This window comes from Budorcas taxicolor, chromosome X (assembly GCF_023091745.1).
Source record: "Budorcas taxicolor isolate Tak-1 chromosome X, Takin1.1, whole genome shotgun sequence".
NCBI lineage: Eukaryota > Metazoa > Chordata > Mammalia > Artiodactyla > Bovidae > Budorcas > Budorcas taxicolor.
The window spans coordinates 12,236,647-12,256,665 of NC_068935.1; the positions used below are offsets into that span (position 1 = coordinate 12,236,647).

Sequence of the window (20,019 nt, forward strand, 5' to 3'; positions counted from 1 at the left end):
GTCTCACTGGAGTGCCTTTAGTAGTGGCATACTATGATGGAATGTGCATTTCTAAAAGATCTTCTAATGGATATATAGAAGGTAGTCAGATTATTTAAGATACATTGCTTAAACAGCTTTAAATAACTTTGATCTGTTTTTATCTCTTGAATGTCATTAATGTCATTAAGGATATATAGGAAGACCCTTTTAAGCCTGGATTCTTATAACAGTTTAGGAAAGATCAAGAGCAAACTCCTGTTAAATTAGAGAGAAACAGGTCAAAAATTATAAAAGTTGACAAAAACATATCATTTTGATAAATCCAGACATTGTACAGTCAAAAGTCAACCTTTAAAATCTTTATTCCTATCACCAAAACACAGAAGCAAATGGTCATCAATGCATGAATGGTTAAACAGTGGTACATCTCTACAATGGAATATTGGACTCTTGCTCAGCAATAAAAGGAATGATATATACCACAACATAGAGTAATCTCAAATCTATTATACTAAGTGAATGAAGACAGGCACAGAAGGCTACATATCATATTATTCCATTTATATGACAATCTGGAAAAATACAAAACCGGTGGGAGAGAAAACATATCTGTTTAGTGAAGACGGGGGCTGGGAGGAAAGGATCAAATACTAAAGGACATGGAGAAAATTGGAATGATAGAAATGTTCTCTATCTTGTTTATGGCATATATATTCACCAAAACACATCAAACTGCACAAGTAAAAGGATATAATTTATGTTGTAGATTAAAAAGAATAATGTGACTTTTAAAAAACCCTCCATCTTAAATTCCCAATTAGAGTTTAAGATGTCCTGGGTAACTTTATTTCCACCATCCTATGTAACATTTCCCTTTCTATAGTAGCAGCAAATATCAAATAAGGATTTTGGCCATTAGATTTTTAAAACATGTCTGAGATATATGGCAGACATTATTAAATCCAGTTTATATGGGAAATAGAGGCCTCAGGGCATCCAATTACTCATCCACATTAATGATATAATAATGGCAAGAATCCAGGTCTCCAGACTCAAATATTGATGCGTTTTACATATATCAAATACCCATTCCTCAACAACAATCCATATTTTTTTATAATTTGCAAATAGCAAATAACCATTTTCCCATGACTAATACCATATCTAAAAATAAAAACAAGGATGAATGGGTCTTAAACCTTGTGTTACTTACTGTAGTTTTAGGGGACACAAAACTGAAGCCTTCCTGGTATTCCTAGCTCATTCTTTCTGAATAAAAGTATCTTTGAAAATTCTAGTCAAATAGATTAAGCTTTTAAGGATGCAGTGTAATTTTCTGGTTACAAAATAAGGCATATATTAATATTAGATTTTTAAAAGGAATTCAAAATCCCCAAGAATTTTGCTAAACCATTTTTTTAGCAAAAAATGTGTTGGTCAATTGGGCTGTGGTATTTTGAGGTCTCCAAAGACCACCTTTCTCCCTCTTTAAGAAAATTGTCAGGATTTTCTGGGAGACAAGATGATGGAGTAAAAAGACTTGAGTTCACTGCCTCTCACAAAACACCAAAATCACAACTTACTGCTGAACAACCATTGAGAAAAAAGACTAGAACTTATCAAAAAGCACATTCTATTAATATATCCAAAGACAAAAAAGCCACAATGAGATGATAGAAGGGACACTTTTGTGATATAATCAAATCCCATAACTGCCAAGTGGGTGACCTACAAACTAGAAAATAATTATATGGCAGAGGTTCACTCACAGGAGTGAAAGTTCTGAGCCCCATGTCAATTTCCCCAGTCTAGGGGTCTGGTGTCAGGAGAAAGAGCCCCCAGAGCATTTGGCTTTGAAGGCCAGTGGAGCTTGAGTACAGGAGCTCTATAGGACTGAGGGAAACAGATATTCTATTATTGGAGGGTGCACACAAGGTTTTACATGCATGGGGAACCAGGGCAAAGCAGTGACTTCATAGGAGCCTGAGCCAGACCTACCTGTGTGTTTTAGAAGGTCTCCTGGGGTAGCAGGGGTCAGCTGTGACCCACTACAGGGACAATGACACTGGTGCAGAGGCCCCAGGGAATATTCATCAGTATGAGCTCTCCCAGAGGTCACCCTTTTGGCACCAAGATCTGGCCCCACCGAGCAGCCTGCAGGTTCCAATGCTGGGATGCCTCAGGCCAAGCAACAAACAGGGTAGGAACAGAGCCACATCTATTAACAGACAGGGTGCTTGCAGCCATCATGAGCTCACAGCCACCTCTAGACATGCCCCTTGACACAGCCCCGCCCACCAGGGACAAGACCTAACTCCATCCACCAGCGAGCAGGCCCCGGTCCCTCCCACCAGGAAGACTGCGCGCGCGCACACACACACACACACAGAAGAACGACTAAGAGAAGTGGAGATATGCTAATGGCCTGAAAAGGAATTCAGAATAGAGATCTTGGAAAAAGAATGAAGGCACAAACCAAGATACAAGCCATCTTTAACAAAGAAGTAGAAGACTTAGAGAACAAATAAACAGATATGAACAATACAGTAACTGAAATGAAAAATAAACTAGAAGGAATCAATAGAAGAATAAATGAGGCAGAAGAACAAATAAGTGAACTGGAAGACAGATTGGTGAAAATCACTGCCATGAAATGGAATAAAGAAAAAGGAGGGAAAATAAAAGAGGAGAGTCTAAGAGACTCATGGAACACCATCAAACACAGCAACATGAGCATTACAGGGGTCCCAGGAGGAGAAGAGAGGGAAAAGGTCTGAGAAAACGTTTGAAGAGGTAGTAGCCAAAAGCATCCCTAATACGGCTAAGGAAACACTCAAGTCCAGGAAAACCAGACAGTCTCATATAGGACAAATCCAAGGAAGAACATGCCGAGACACAGATTAATCAAACTGACTAAACTTAAAGAGAAAATATTAAAGGCAACAAAGAAAAAGCAACAAATAACATACCAGGAAATGCCCATAAGGTTATCAGCTGATTTTTCAGGGTAAATTTAAACGAACATATTTAGAAAACACAAATAGACTCACAGGCTATGAAAACACACTCATGATTACCAAAAGGGAAAGGTAGGATGAGGCATTAATTAGGAATTTGGGATTAACATACACACATCATTATATATAAAATGGATAATCAACAGTGACCTACTGTATAGCATAGTGAACTCTACTTAACATTCTGCAACAACTTATATGGAAAAAGAATTTGAAAATGAATTGATATGTATAATGAAAAAAGAATGGATATGTAGATGTATAACCGAATCACTTTGCTGTACACTTGAAACTAACACAACTTTATAAATCAACTATACTGAAATGCAAAATAAAAATAAAAAATAAAACTTTGTATTATCCAACTTAGCATCAAGAAAAAAGGAAAATTATCAGAATGTATAGCAAGATAAGTGGTAAAGATGGCGCTAGTGGTAAAGAACTCGCCTGCCAAATGTAGGAGAGATAAGGGACATGGGTTTGATCCCTGGGTCAGGAAGATCCCCTGGAGAAGGGCATGACAACCTATCCCAGTATTCTTGCCTGGAGAATCTGATGGACAGAGGAGCCTGGTGGGCTACAGTCCATAGGATCACAAAGAGTCTGAAGCAACTGAACACACACATATACTTGTATTATCCCTCCTCCACACTCATGTAATGAAATGTTATTATACACTAAATTTTCATATACACATAATTTATTTTCTGGATTCTCTATTCAACTGATCTATTTATTATTTTTAAACTTATTATTTTAATTGATATTGTTTTACACTAATTTCAATATCAGAATAAGTCATCTCTCATTAATGATTTTTTTTCTGAAATTTCATTTGCAAAGCTGATACATTCATACATACATATGAATTCTATAATGTTTATATTGTCTGATTTTTAAAAAATTCATATTTTAGCAAATGGGATTCATTATTTATATGATATTAGGAATAACTGATCTTTTTTTTTTGAGATCTTCCAATGCAGAAACATGCTGTGCCTTTCCATTGATTTAGACAATATTTTATGTCCTTTAACAAAATTATAGTTTATATAGGTTTCCTCCCATAATTGTTAAAGGTATTCCAAATTGCTTCATAGATTTTTTCATTGTTATAAATGGGACAATTTCATTTTTTCCTTTACATGTCTAATTGATTATTAACTGACAAAAATAAAAATCATTAAATATTTTGTATATTTTTATTAAGCTACCTTATCAAATGATCTCATTGATTCTATTTTTTGTTGTTTAGTCTCTTGGGTTTTCTTGGTATACTGTTATACAATCTGAAAAATAAGATTATTTTGTCTCTTCTTTTCCAATATTTATATAATTCATTTAATTTTCATATGGCATCAGCTATAACCTCCAAAACAATGTTGAACAATAGTACTGATAGAGATCATTCCTATCTTATATGTCATGAATGGAAGGATATGTTTACAGGGATGTTTTTTAAATACTGTGACTATTTAAAACAAAAAACTAGGAAGAAAATGAATATCCATCTGAAAAATGGTTGAATAAGCCAAGCTTATATCTTGCCTATGAACTATGATGCAGCTATTAAAAATCAATTAGATATCAATATGCACATAGTAGGTAACCAATAAATATATAATAAATGAATGAATGAATTTACACTGACCGATCTATGATGCCCTTATCCACTCCATTTTAAACAATGGCAAACATCTGAAATTAAGATAATTGTGGCAAGGAAAAGGATTCAAACTTTGACCACATTAACATCAGCCTTTTATCAACCAAGGAAACTAACTACATAGATGTGTGTTTTACCCCAAAGTATGTATTTATATTTTCATTGCTAATGTCCTACCAAGGTTAGGGAATTCTTTTGTTTAGAGATGGGATAAAGGGACTCTACACTCTTGTGTCAAGTGTTCTCAGTAAATAATTAGGTTGTTCTAGTGTTCTTCTTAGTTCAATAAAGAAAATAATCTTTACCTCTCGTTTCAAAAATATTTCTAAAAGCACTGACATCATTGTATGTTCTGTTCTAATATCTAAGCTCATTCATAGCATCAAGAAGAAGTGCTAAAAGTGTAGCATCTCCTCTCACTTCTTTTTGCTAACTAAAAGAGTTCAGATAAAGGACTTTCAGACCCCTAACACATGTCTCTTTACATTCCAAGGACAACCAGGATAGATTTACTCACTCATCTTTAAGAACACGCCCCAGTAGCAAATGAGTCATTTCTACCTTCCTGTCCAGCTGTGACTGACTAGGTGCAGGCATGGAAGAACAGTCCTCAAAGGCCTGCCATAACAGGATGGTTGGAAAAGAAATAAGTTTAAATATTACAGATATATTTGAAAAGAAGACTGAGAAAAGGATCATGCAAGCCATATACTTTGCACTGTCAAAACACTGGAGATAATACATTGTACATTTCTAACCTTGTATATGCATCAGAATTAACTCTGGAGAAGTGTGTCATCCTCTTTTCATTGCTGTGATCAGAGCAAAATCACTTCATGTTCAGTCTGGTAGGAAATGTACAGATTGCAAAGCAAGCAAGGCAGATGATCAAATTATTGGCTAAAAAGGAAATGTTTTTCCAATACAATACATTTTTTCAAGGATTTACTTGAAATCTTGTGTGAAAAGTGGGGTTAACAACACCATTGGGAGCTTCAGAGGCTCTGTAACTTTTTAATTTTTCATCCTAACCCCTTTGTATAGTGGGTGAGTGGAAGGGTCCAGGAGCCAAACTGCAAGTCACAAACTGCTGTGTGAGTTTTGAAAAGTCATTTAACTTGTCTGAATCTCCAGTCACTTATTTTGTAAAATGGGGATAATAATAATATCTACTTAGGACAGTAGAGATTGAGAATATAGAAACTGAATTAATCCATATAAAACACTTAAAATAGAATATGGCATATAGTGAGTAGTTAATAAATCTTACTCATCATTATGATTATTATCAATTATAAAAAGGTTATAGAAATATTAAATGTTATTATCCAGACAGAAGTGGAAAAACCCTTTGCCTCACCATCATTAGTCCATTTCTAAGAAAGAGTATGGGTTAGCTCTTCCCAGGGGGAAAAAACTGCTTTGATATACAATGACAATGGTGATGTCTAGAGATGTGAAGCAGGGAAGAAAGAATTTAGTGGAAAGATAAAAGATGTGATAGAATGAACATTATAAGAGAAAACTCCTGACCTGGATTTTACTCATATTTGCTAACTCTTGAGCTAGTCTACCTCCCTTTCTGAACCATAAAATTGAAATAAAACCTTTTTTCTCTGTCTTATAAAAGTGCCTGCAATTGAGACCGGGTTTAGCTCTAAGCCTATTGCAGGAAAGGGTAGCGATTAATAGAATGGACTCTGGAATCACCCTGCCTTGACTATAAAATGAGGGTTTGTTAGTTTAGTAGCTTTGAGTAAGTCTCAACATTCCTCTAATACTCAAGTTTTTCTCTACTAGATGAGGATAATAGTGCCCACCACACAAAGACGAATGAGATTTAATTGAGATAACATACAGACCAACCTTACTGAAGTGAATGGCACATAGTAAGTGATTAATAAATACTGAAAAGGCTGATGAGACCATGAAGGATCCCACTAAATATGGATATTCTATATTTATGCTTAATGAGCATCATGTTCCTTTTTATCTGGTAGAATATTCAGGAAAACAAGGAAAATGACTATTCACAAAGAGACCTGAGGTTCTATTTCAGGACATGCTGTACCTACCCCAGGTATGAAGATGGTAGGAGTGTGTGTGTGTGTGTGTGTGTGTGTGTGTGTGTGTGTGTGTGTGTTCAGTCATGTCTGACTCTTTGCAACCCCATGGACTGTAGCCCTCACCAGCCTGCTGTGTCCACAGATTTCCCAAGCAAGAATACAGACTTCCAAATATAAAAGCACATGGCAGTTGTAGGAGCTCGGGTTTAGGCTTTCCTGGGAACTGAGTCTGTCAGATTCTATTGAAACAACATGCACCATCAATGTGTGTTTGGTTGCAATAATGTACACAATTCCTTTGCAGAAAATCTTCCTGGTCACCTCTAGCCAGCCAGCTAGTGCATGCCCAGTCAAGTCTGACTCTCTGTGACCCCAGGGACTGTAGCCTGCCAGGTTCCTCTCTCCACGGAATTTTCCAGGCAAGAATACTGGAGTAGGTTGCCATTTCCTACTCTAGGGGTTTTTCCTATTCTAGGGGTTTCCCCAACCCAGGGATTGAACCTGCATCTCTTGTGTCTTCTGCACTGGCAGGAAGATTCTTTACCATGCATCACCTGGGAAGTCCTGGTCACCTCTGGCCATGATACAAAACTGCACCATGTGTCAACCAGTGGCTCAGAGGTGGCAGCAGTTGATCAGTCTCTTTTAAGAACCATGGCACCCCAGGTTCCCAGCCAGAATATCAGAGTTGGAATACCGTGTGTTTATTTCTCTGCTTCCTCCCCTCAATCCATGCTCTGCCCTTGTTTGACCTCTTCTACTCCCAGAGAAGCGGAAGACTATTTGATTCTATTGCCAGGTTTGCTCTCTGAATTCTGTTTGAATTCTCATGATGACAGGGGAGACACTCCCAGGAAACCAGAAGGTGGGAGTTAAGAGGAGCTAGGGTTTCCATCCTGTCTACTCCCTCTCTGTCTTCCACAGTTCATATGTTCCTCTAAGGCCACAGCCCTGGAAAAACTTGCTCTGCTCTTTCCAGGTTCCATGGACCCAGCTCTTTCCCCTTGCCAGGCCTAGGAGGGGTAATTCACAGCTTCTTCCCGTTTTGTTTCCCTTAACCTTAACCACAGCTCTGTAAATAGCTCCTTCATTCAACACTCATCTGTGCAGGCTTTGATTGTGGTTTATTGACAGATCCCCATATTTCCAGTATTCACAAATCCTGCACTGGGCCCATTTCTCTCCTCTGCACTGATTTCAGTGGCTTTCACAATACAGACCATAATAACGATTGCTACTTTTTGGAAGCACTATTATTTGTAATGATGGACCTTTGTCCTAACAGTAATAATATTTCTATGTCCCTCAAATACTTTCTTTTACGTGTTGCTTAAATTTTCACTCTTCTTCCTCCTTGCTCTCATGAGTTGGGGTAGAGGGCTATTTTCCTCATTCCAGTCTTTGGAGAAGCTGGGATTGCTTCTGACACCTGCTGATGGACGTACGTGAAAACCAGTAATATATAGGAATCATAGCTCTGAATTATTTAGTTGTGGGTCTTCTGATACTTCTCAGTGAAATATCTAATACCAAAAACTCAAAGTAAAATCTTTCCCTTTTTCTCTCCCCAATCCAGCTATCAACATAAGGTAAAGAATGCATCATGCTGAATTACCTTGTACCACACAATATCAGGCTCCTGATCAGATTTTTTAAAGTCATCCATGTCTGGACAGGAGATCTCCTTTCTTTTAGTGACCTCGGATTTTTCCAAATAGCGGATCCTGCTATTATAGCACAGACCTAATTCATTCTCTGCAACAGTCAAGGACATTGACACCTTCATGCAATAGGTTGAGTTTCTGTAGGAACAGAGAAAAAGTAAAATGACTTTATTGGGTGTTTACAACTATGTTTCTACTGTACATATTTCAAGATTATTGACTTTTCCATTTAGGACCTTGCATAGAAATCAGAAAAAAAAAAAAAACATGGAAACAACACAGGAAAGTTTTCTACTTCAACTGACAGGAAGAGCTAAAACAAAATGCTACCTGTAACCATGAAACAGCTACACAGCTATCAGTACATAGAGCAGATGTCCCCAGCTTCTGAAATGTAAGTCAGACTTCTTTTCTAGTGTTAAATATTGCTATGCTGACAATCTGATAGTAAAAATACATATGAGAGGGTCCACAGAATTGAGATGCTGATGTAGACAATGGACTTGTAGACACAGCAGGGGAAGGAGAAGGTGGGATGAACTGAGAGAGCAGCACCGGCATATATGTACACCCAGGTATATATGTGTTTAAAATAAACAGCTAATGGGAAGCTACTATACAACACAGGGAGCCTAGCCTGGCACCCCCACCTCTAGAGAGGTGGGAGACGTGTAGAGAGGGAGGCTCAAGAGTGAGGAGATAGATCATGACTGATTCAAACTGTTGTATGGTAGAAACGAACAACATTGTAAAGCAGTTATCCTCCAATTAAAAAATAATTAAAAAAAAAATGTGTGTATACCCATGGCGGATTCATGTTGATGTATGGCAAAACTAATACAATATTCTAAAGTAATTAGCCTCCAATTAAAATAAATAAATTTATATTTTAAAAAAAGAAAGTCTATAACTAGGGCTATAGTCATTTCTGGTTTGCTCTTATGACCAGTACCTTAACAGATATTCTAAGGATTGTGAATTTTGTAATTGTTCTCTAAGCTACTAACATTTTCTTTTACAGGATACATACCAAAAACCAGAACAACATGCAGGTGATACCTGTTAACTCACATAGCTTTTTAAGGTGTTTACTGAGATATGGCAAGGGTCAAATTCTGGGCACTTAAGAGAACAAATCCAAGTAGAGTGCATTAATTTTATCCACCAAAATTAGAATTATAAAGGAATTTCAACACTGAATTTTGCCATAAGGCTGCTTTAGAAGTTGGCCATTGATTAACGCATAACACAAGGGCATTTATGGAATTCAATTCTGCCTTCATTTCCCCATGTATAACTTTCCCTTAACCTACTCTATCTGAATTCCAGAAGATATGAGCCATATAAAAGAAAACTGGAAAGGACGAGGACGAGATCAGAAGCAGCCTGGTAAGATTTAGCATGAGATCAACTATAAATTTCTTGGTTTGACGTTTCAGAATCATATCTATTCTGAACATCAAGGGATACCTTCTGTTAAAAAACACAAAGTGCCAGGGTTACTTCAAAACTGAGTGCTTCTACAAATAAGTCATAACAATCCTGATAAATGGTATTCACATGCCAACCAATAATGTTAAGATGGCCTCGCAATTGTTACTATTTGTACTGCTTAGTACTCATTGAAATTTCACAATATGTCAGACACCCAACAAAACACAGGAGTGCAGATGGCAGCTGCCCATTGGGTTTACAAACTAACAATCAAAATGACTGCTACTTGGATTTCTAGGGAAGTTAATTACAGGCAAGGACTCAGCTGGATTTAGAAAAGGCAGAGGAACCAGAAATCAAATTGCCAACATCCACTGGATCATTGAAAAAGCAAGAGAGTTCGAGAAAAACATCTACTTCTACTTTATTGACTACGCCAAAGCCTTTGACTGTGTGGATCACAAAAAACTGGAAACTTCTGAAAGAGATGGGAATACCAGGCCACCTGACCTGCCTCCTGAGGAATCTGTAAGAAGGTCAAGAAGCAACACTTAGACTGGACATGGAACAACAGACTGGTTCAAAATTGGGAAAAGAATACATCAAGGCTGTATATTGTCACCCTGTTTATTTAACTTATATGCAGAGTACATCATGAGAAATGCTGGGCTGGATGAAGCACAAGTTGGAATCAAGATTGCTGGGAGAAATATCAATAACCTCAGGTATGCAGATGACACCACCCTTATCGCAGAAAGAACTAAAGAGCCTCTTGATGAAAGTGAAGGAGGAGAGTGAAAAAGTTGGCTTGAAACTAAACATTCAGAAAACTAAGATCATGGCAACTGGTCCCATCACTTCCTGGCAAATAGATGGGGAAATGATGGAAACAGTGAGTGACTTTATTTTGGGGGGGGGGGGGCCTCCAAAATCACCATGGATGGTGACTGCAGCCATGAAATTAAAAGACGCTTGCTCCTTGGAAGAAAAGCTATGACCAACGTGGACAGCATATTAGGAGAAGGCAATGGCACCCCACTCCAGTACTCTTGCCTGGAAAATCCCATGGACGGAGGAGCCTGGTAGGCTGCAGTCCATGAGGTTGCTAAGAGTCCAGCACGACTGAGCGACTTCCCTTTCACTTTTCACTTTCATGCCTTGGAGAAGGAAATGGCAACCCACTCCAGTGTTCTTGCCTGGAGAATCCCAGGGACGAGGGAGCCTGGTGGGCTGCCGTCTCTGGGGTTGCACAGAGTCGGACACGACTGAAGTGACTTAGCAGCAGCAGCAGACAGCATATTAAAAAGCAGACATTACTTTGCCAACAAAGGTCCATCTAGTCAAAGCTATGGTTTTTCCAGTAGTCATGTATGGATGTGAGAGTTGAACCATAAAGAAAGCTGAGCACCAAAGAATTGATGCTTCTGAACTGTGGTGTTGGAGAAGACTCTTGAGAGTCCCTTGGACTGCAAGGAGATCCAACCAGTCCATCCTAATGGAAATCAGTCCTGAATATTCATTGGAAGGGCTGAGGCTAAAGCTTAAACTCCAATACTTTGGCCACCTGATGCAAAGAATCGACTCATTTGAAAAGACCCTGATGCTGGGAAAGATTGAAGGCAGGAGGAGAAGGGGATGACAGAGGATGAGATGGTTGGATGGCTTCACCAACTCTATGGACATGAATTTGAGCAAGCTCCAGGAGTTGGTGATAGACAGGGAAGCTTGGCATGCTTTAGTCCATGGGGTCGCAAAGAGGCAGACGTGACTGAGTGACTGAACTGAACTGAACTCTGACTATCTGATACCTGTGTCATCTGAAGAGTCTATCAAAGCATTCCCATTCTGATGTTCAGCTGTAAACCCATTATACAATGTCAATTGTCAGCTACTGTCTTTCTCTCTTCTTCAGTGTAGGTTCTTAGAACCAAAAGGGTAAAATATAGGCATACCAGGGATCAAATGTAAGAACATTTAATCCTGGGATGTTTGACAGCTTCTTTAATAGACATGAAGTTAAAGCCACCAGAATTTTTCTTTTCTAAAGTCTCAGCCATAAGGTAACATTTGCCTCTTCTTGACTCCATTTTCAATACTACAATGCTAAACATGCCTGTGGCTTCTTGCTTTTTTTAACACTCTAAACGATGTGGCCTATCATAACATTCTGTACTTCACTCAATTAAGGTGCAGTCACAATGGCATTTCTCTGTTTGTTGAATATTCTAAGCTTATTTGAACCACAGATTTTTATACTTGCCCTTCTCTTTAATTTTCTATCATGTGCTTTTTTGTTAAGTGTAAGCAAACTTGTTGCTCTTGTTCATCACTCTATTCCTGGGATCTAAGTTAATAGATAGAAGTACTCAGCAAATGTTAGTTGATTAAATGCATGGGGATCAAAAGACATGTATTCAAGAGACACATTCTCTCTGCTCTACTTTGGCATAAACCTCATGGTACTAAGGGGGTTCCCAGGTGGCTTAGTGGTAAAGACTCCATCTGCCAATGCAGGAGATGCAGGAGACTCAGGTTCAATCTCTGGGTTGGGAAGATCCCCTGGAGGAGGAAATGTCAACCCACTCCAGTATTTTTGCCTGGATAATCCCACCAACAGAGGAGCTTAGCAGGCTACAGTCCATAGGGTCTCAAAGAGTTGGACATGACTTGGCACACATAGACATACACTTATGGTACTAAACCTCTATTCCCATTCTCTAGATTCATGTATATGGCTGGTCAAATATCCTATTCCCTGTTTAAATATGACTCAGGATAATTTTGCAGATATTATTTTATCACCAGGGTAAGGATTAGCCAAGTTCTGTGTATCAGAATACCAGTAAAGAAAAAAAAATATAATGGTTGTATCTTGGAGACAAGGAAGATTAGGGCAGGAATAGGGAATGCAAGGAAGATAAATGGTCACAGTTTTTAAAAAGTAATAAAGAAGAAAGGGAATCACCTCTGCTAAGTATGTAAATATATTATAAACAGTTCTTAATGTCACAGACTTTGATCATATCTGTTCCATGGTTTCCATCCATACAGGTGAAACAGACTCAACTTGTTAAATACCTTACCATTACTTTGTTAGAAACCCAGAGAACGAGTGCTGCTGATCAGCAGTCTCAACAATAGAAATAGAATGTCCAGTTCCATGAAAGGAGCTTACTATCCCAAATATATTTAATCCTGGGGAGAAATAGGGTAGACTAAATAAGGGACCAATATAGTTTAGTGGTTTCATTACAAACCATGAGCTTTGAGCTAAGATACACTAGGTTCAACGTACTCTGTGTCTTTGGACAAGTTATGCAACAGCTCTGTCTCCGATTCCTCACCTGAAAAATGAGGATAAGAAATCCTTGATGGTGGTTCCATTGGAAGTTGGAAAAGGAAGTTCCTTTTATTATACAAACTTAAGTAAAAATAAGTTTACCATTTTCAGTTGGAACAGTTATAATATTTGACCTCTCCAGGTCTTAAATAATATATAATATCTGACCTCTTCTGTAGGTCTTAAAGAAATATAAAGTACATAGCACAGCATCTGGCCCATAGTAGATATTTAATAAGCTGTCATTAGAATTATTGACGTCTGTAAGGCCATCCCTTTCGCCTCCCCTCTCCCGCCTCCTCCCCCTTCTTTCAACCTGGCTTCCTTTCCTCCCTTGAAATCTTTGATGTTAGTACTTGGATCTGAAGTTCTGTGTCTCTATAGGAGGTTTTCTAAGAGACTGTATTCTTGTATTTAAGGGCTTCCCTAGTGGTGCAGAGGTTAAAGTGTCTGCCTGCAATGTGGGAGACCTGGGTTCGATCCCTGGGTTGGGAAGATACCCTGGAGAAGGAAATGGCAACCCACTCCAGTATTCTTGCCTGGAGAATCCAATGGACAGAGGAGCTTGATAGGCTACAGTCCATGGGTCTCAAAGAGTCGGACACGACTGAGCAACTTCACTTTCACTTTCTTTAGAATTATTATTACTGCTAGTATTAATTGGTACATATATTGTTAATGGGCTTCCCTGGTGGCTCAGACAGTAAAGAATCTGCCTGCAATGCAGGAGACCCGAGTTCAATCCCTGGGTTGGGAAGATCCCCTGGGGAAGGGAATGGAAACCCACTCCAGTACTCTTGTCTGGACAATCCCATGGACAGAGGAGCCTGGCGGGCTATAGTTCATGGGCTTGCAAAGAGTCAGACACAACTGAGTGACTTTATAATTTCTATGTGATATGGTAATTTATAAACCATCACTAATACAATAAACACAACACATTGACAGCAATGAATTAAGATATACCACTGGGCTAGGGTGCTATTTGAGAAGAAAGAATCTGGAAGAAGTCAGTTAGGCAACAGGCCTAGTACCAGTACACCATGAAGGTTTGAAAGGATGAAAAAGGTATACTGCCTTAGGCACAAAAAGAAGTTAAGAGAAAGCAAACTAAGGCAATAAGGAACTGTGAATACTAGCTACCAGGCAAGGGTCAGAACTTGGGAGGTCAAGTTGTTACTGAGAGTGCCCCTCAGACTTCTGCAGGTTTCTTAGACAAACATCTTCTACAATAAAGCCCAGACCCCTAGGCAAAACTTCTTGTTCCTTCTTCAAACTGTCCAAAGTAGACACTATGTAGGTCATCCAAGCAGCATCTTCATTAACTTGAGATGAGGATGAGGGCAGGGAATCCACCCTGGGGATGGCTGAGAGTCCAAAGGAGGAAATGTTCTCTAACTCTTGTTTTCCTTGTTGTTGTTCAGTCGCTCCGTGGTGTCTGACTCTTTTGTGACCACATGGACTATAGTACACCAAGATCCTTTGTCCTCTATTATCTCCTGGAGTTTGCTCGAACTCATGTCCATTGAGTTGGTGACACCATCCAACCATCTCATCTTCTGCTGTCTCCTTCTTCTCTAACCTTACCTGCAAAAAATCTTGACCAGGGCTCTGTGTGAATTCACTCTTGCTCTAGTCTCTAGCATGTAAAAGGCTGCTTATAAATTGCTTCTCAGCCGACAAACAAGTGCCAGTATGAAGTCTGTGATGACAACCAATGTCTCTGGAACTCAAGACAAGTCCTCATACAAGTACTGTTGTTTCTCCATTGCTGACCTGAGGGAGCTGTGATCAAGGCTGCCTGACAGTCTGAGTTCAGCTCAGTCAGTTCAGGTGCTCAGTCGTGTCCAACAATTTGTGACCCTGTGGACTGCAGCATGCCAGGCCTCCTTGTCCATCGACAACTCCTGGAGTTTACTCAAACTAATGTCCATTGAGTCAGTGATGCCATCCAACCATCTCACCCTCTGTCATCCCCTTCTCCACCTGCCTTCAATCTTTCCCAGCATAAGGGTCTTTTGAAATGAGTCTGTTCTTAGCATCAGGTGGCCAAAGTATTGGAGTTTCAGCTTCAGCCTCAGTCCTTCCAATGAATACTCAGGACTGATTTCCTTTAGGATGGACTGGTTGGATCTCTTTGCAGTCCAAGGGACTCTCAAGAGTCTTCTCCAACACCACAGTTCAAAAGCATCAATTCTTTGGTGCTCAGCTTTCTTTATGGTCCAACTCTCACATCCATACATGACTACTGGAAAAACCATAGCTTTGACTAGATGGACCTTTGTCGGCAAAGTAATGTCTCTGCTTTTTAATATGCTGTCTAGGTTGGTCATAGCTTTTCTTCAAGGAACAAGCGTCTTTTAATTTCATGGCTGCAGTCACCATTGACAGTGATTTTGGAGACCAAAAATGATAATAATAATAATAAAGTCAGCCACTATTTCCACTGTTTCCCCATCTATTTGCCATGAGCGACTTCACTTTCACTTTTCACTTTCATGCATTGGAGAAGGAAATGGCAACCCACTTCAGTGTTCTTGCCTGGAGAATCCCAGTGATAGGGGAGCCTGGCGGGCTGCCGTCTATGGGGTCGCACAGAGTCAGACACGACTGAAGTGACTTAGCAGCAAATGAGACAGGATGTCATGATCTAAGTTTTCTGAATGCTGAGCTTTAAGCTAACTTTTTCACTCTCCTCTTTCACGTTCATCAAGAGGCTCTTTAGTTCTTCTTCACTTTCTGTCATAAGGGTGGTGTCATTTGCATAACTGAGGTTACTGATATTTCTCCTGGCAGTCTTAATTCCACCTTGGGATTCATCCATCCCAGCATTTCTCATGATGTACTCTGCATAGAAGTTAAATAAGCAGGGTGACAATATACAGTCTTGACGTACTCCTTTCCCGATTTGGAACCAGTCTGTTGTTCCATGTCCAGTTCTAACTGTTGCTTCCTGACCTGAATACAGATTTCTCAAGAGGCAGGTCAGGTGGTCTGGAATTCCCATCTCTTTAAGAATTTTCCATAGTTTGTTGTGATCCACACAGTCAAAGGCTTTAGCATAGTCAAAAAAGCAGTAGTAGATGTTTTTCTGGAACTCTCTTGCTTTTTCGATGATCCAATGGATTTTGGCAATTTGATCTCTGGTTCCTCTGCTTTTTCTAAAACCAGCTTGAACATCTGGAAGTTCATGATTCATGTACTGTTGAAGCCTGGATTGGAGAATTTTGAGCATTACTTTTCTAGCGTGTGAGATGAGTGCAACGGTGTGGTAGGTTGAGCATTCTTCTTTGGCATTGCCTTTCTTTGGGATTGGAATGAAAACTGACCTTTTCCAGTCCTGTGGCCACTGCTGAGTTTTCCAAATTTGCTGGCATATCAAGTGCAGCACTTTCAGAGCATCATTTTTCAGGATTTGAAATAGCTCAACTGGAATTCCATCACCTCCACTAGCTTTGTTCGTAGTGATGCTTCCTAAGGCCCACTTGACTTCGCATTGCAAGATGTCTGGCTCTAGGTGAGTGATCACACCATCGTGATTATCTGGGTCATGAAGAAATTTTTTTTGTATAGTTCTTTTGTGTTTTCTTGCCACCTCTTCTTAATATCTTCTGCTTCTGTTAGGTTCATACCAGGACTCAGGTTGATTTTTATTAGTTGTGTAATCTAGCCCTGGCACAGTTCCCACCAACAATCTCGAATTATTTAGATTTTATTTTGAAAAATGCCACAGGCCAGTTCTATTTAAAATGTTTCCCACAACAGGGACCTAAAAATGTTATTTTTCTATCATTAGGTACAACCAGAGCTTTGCAAATTTGAGAAGGCAGACTGATGAGTGTGCAAGAATGGGAATTACAATTTTTTTTTTCTGTCCTCCCTCTACATCCTGAGGAGGACAAGGAACATGTTCAGGCTCAATATGTGCCAAGGGCTTTCACAGTGATGTTGAAGCAATGCCTTACACACAATTTTACACATTTGTCATCTTTCAAGTGTTGCCATATCTCCTATTTTACTTAATTCTGGCAATAATACAGGATGAAAGTGCAGAGTAACTATCATCTATATTTTGTATAGGAAAAGAAGATGCAAAGAGGATAAATAAATTAGTCAAAATCATACAGCTTGTCAGTGGATTAGAAAAGAGGTTTTGTTAGACCCTGATTACTCTCAGAACTTGATGATATCAGCCAAATTAACTCATAGTTATCCATACCAGTTCAGGGATACTCACAGAAAGAAATGCAGATGTGTAAAGATAACACTTAAACAACACTGTTATTAAAATGCACAGCACAGAATTTGCAAATTTATAAATAAACCTTGCTTTCTATTCCAAAGGTTTAATGCTAGCTACTGTAGGCCATAATGTATACTTTTTTTCACAGAAATATTTCTAAAGTAAAATGTTGACTATCTTGGGTTTCCTAAGGGGAAAAGTAAGACCTCGAATTTAAAATATACATGAAAAATACAGATGTCCCTTTCCAATTCCCATTTATAAAACATGCTAATATATAATATTTAAAGCTTTATTTCAAATTTTGAGTTTATATGAATTTGTTGTATCACCAGGACTAACCTACTGAAAAGAAACTAAATAAATTAGGGAACTCTTTCATATCTACAAGCAGAAGCCCAGATAAAATGCCTCACAGTATAGTCGAAAACTTCTAAATGGTTCTTTCAATTGTCTTATGCTCATTTCAAAATACTTTCCTTGAAAATTACAGAACCATTTAATGGTTAATAAACTAAAACAAAATTTGCTTTCTGACATTTTTTAAATGCAAACTGACGGTTTTTCATAACTATCAATTAGTCAATCTAGATCACTGGATGATATTGCTCTCAAAACAAAAGAACTATGAACTGATATTATACTTAATTTACGGAAGGGGAAAAAATGAATAAACAAATAGGATATCAGGCCCTTTGGTGAATTCCATTTCTCGAGAATCATTATAAAATAAGATATTGCTGAAAAATATATTTGATTGTGTAGAAAAAGAGACTTTCAGATGAGTGCAAAAATAAATACTGTAGCTCACCAGGCTCCTCCGTCTATGGAATTCTCCAGGCAAGAATATTGGAATGGGTAGCCATTCCCTTCTTCAGGGGATCTTCCTGACCCAGGGATCAAACTTGAGTCTCCTGCACTGCAGACAAATTCTTTATTGTCTGAACCACCAGGGAAGCCCAGAAATAAGTACATATAACAGCAAACATGCAATGTTAATATTTTAAAAGTAAAGAGGAAGAGAAAAAAGGGAGAATATAACTTTCTAATATCAGAAATAAAAGAGGAGACATCAACACAAATCCTATGAATACTAAAAGGAAAACAAAGGAATATTATGAACAACTATATGCCCACAAACTTGATAACATAGATGAAAAGGACCGAATTTTTTGGCATGTTTTTCAAAAAGGCACAATATGCCAAAACTCATATATGAAGAAGCAGAAAATATGAATAAACTTACAGGTATTAAAGTAATAGAATAGATAATTAATAACCTTCCAAAGGAGAAACACCAGGCCCAGATGGATTCACTGGTAAATTCTATCAAATATTTAAGAAATAAATTAAACCAATTTTCTATAATCTCTTTTAGAAGACTGAAGCAGAGGGAAAGCTTTCTAACACATTCTATGAGGCTATTGTTACCCTAATAACAAAACCAAAGACATTAAAAGAAAACCACAGACTAATATCTCCCATAAACATAGATGAAAATCCTCAATAAAATATCAGCAAATCAAATCCAGCAATGGAGAAAAAGAATTATATACCACAACCAAGTAAGAGTTTTCCTGGTTCAACATTCAAAAAGCAGTTAATGAAATCCATCATATCAACAGGCTAAAGAAGAAAAAACACATGATCCTATCAGTAGACACAGGAAAAGCATCTGACAAAACCCAAAACCCATTTATAATAAGAATTCTCAGTAAACTAGTACTAGAGGGGAAATTCCTCAACTTGATAAAGAATATCTACAAAAAGCCAACAGCTGACATCATACTTGGTGGTGAGGAACTAGAAATATTCCCACTATGATCAAGAATGAGGCCATATCTCCTCTCTCACCACTCCTTTTCAACATTATACTAGAACTCCCAGTTAAAACTGAAGTAGACAAGAAAATTCATAGATTATATGATTTTCTATGTAGAAAATCTGAAAGAACAACAAAAAAAGCACCTGGAACTAAAGAACATCTATGTCAAGGTTGTAGGTTATATGGATATAACTGACACAAAAGTCTATTGCTTCCCTATATGTCAGCAATGAACACTTTGAAATGAAAAACATACCATTTATATTAAAAAATACTAAACAAAGAACATATATATATATATAACAAATTACTTACACGATCCATATAATGATAAGTAGAAAACTGAAAGGGCTTCCAAGGTGGTACTAGTGGTAAAGAACCCACCTGCCAATGCAGGAGACATAAGAGATGCGGGCTCGATACCTGGGTCAGAAAGATCCCCTGGAGGAGAGCATGGCAACCTACCCCAGTATTCTTGCCTGGAGAATCCCATGGACAGAATCCCATGGACAGAGGAGCTTGGAGGGTGTCTGACAAACAGTCAGACACAACTGAAGCAACTTCGCACACATGCACAAAACTGAGAAGAACAAGGTTGGAAGACTGACACTACCTGACTTCAAGGTCTACTATAAAGCTACAATAGTTAAGACATTATGATGATGGCAAATGAATAGACAAATAGATCAATGGAATAGAATGTTGGGACCGGAAATAAACCTACATTAATATAGTGAACTGATCTTTTACAGAGAAGCAAAGGCAATACAATGGAGCAAAGA

At 38.4% G+C, this 20,019-nt stretch overlaps 1 protein-coding gene across 1 annotated transcript in view; it reads right to left on the reverse strand.

Annotated features, from left to right (window-relative positions):
- The window catches only part of IL1RAPL2 (interleukin 1 receptor accessory protein like 2), a 579,350-nt gene that overhangs the window by 527,587 nt on the left and 31,744 nt on the right, over positions 1-20,019 (reverse strand). The window contains exon 4 of the mRNA XM_052663419.1: positions 8,347-8,533. Coding sequence (XP_052519379.1) covers positions 8,347-8,533 — 187 coding nt within the window. The remainder of the gene's footprint in view (positions 1-8,346; positions 8,534-20,019) is intronic.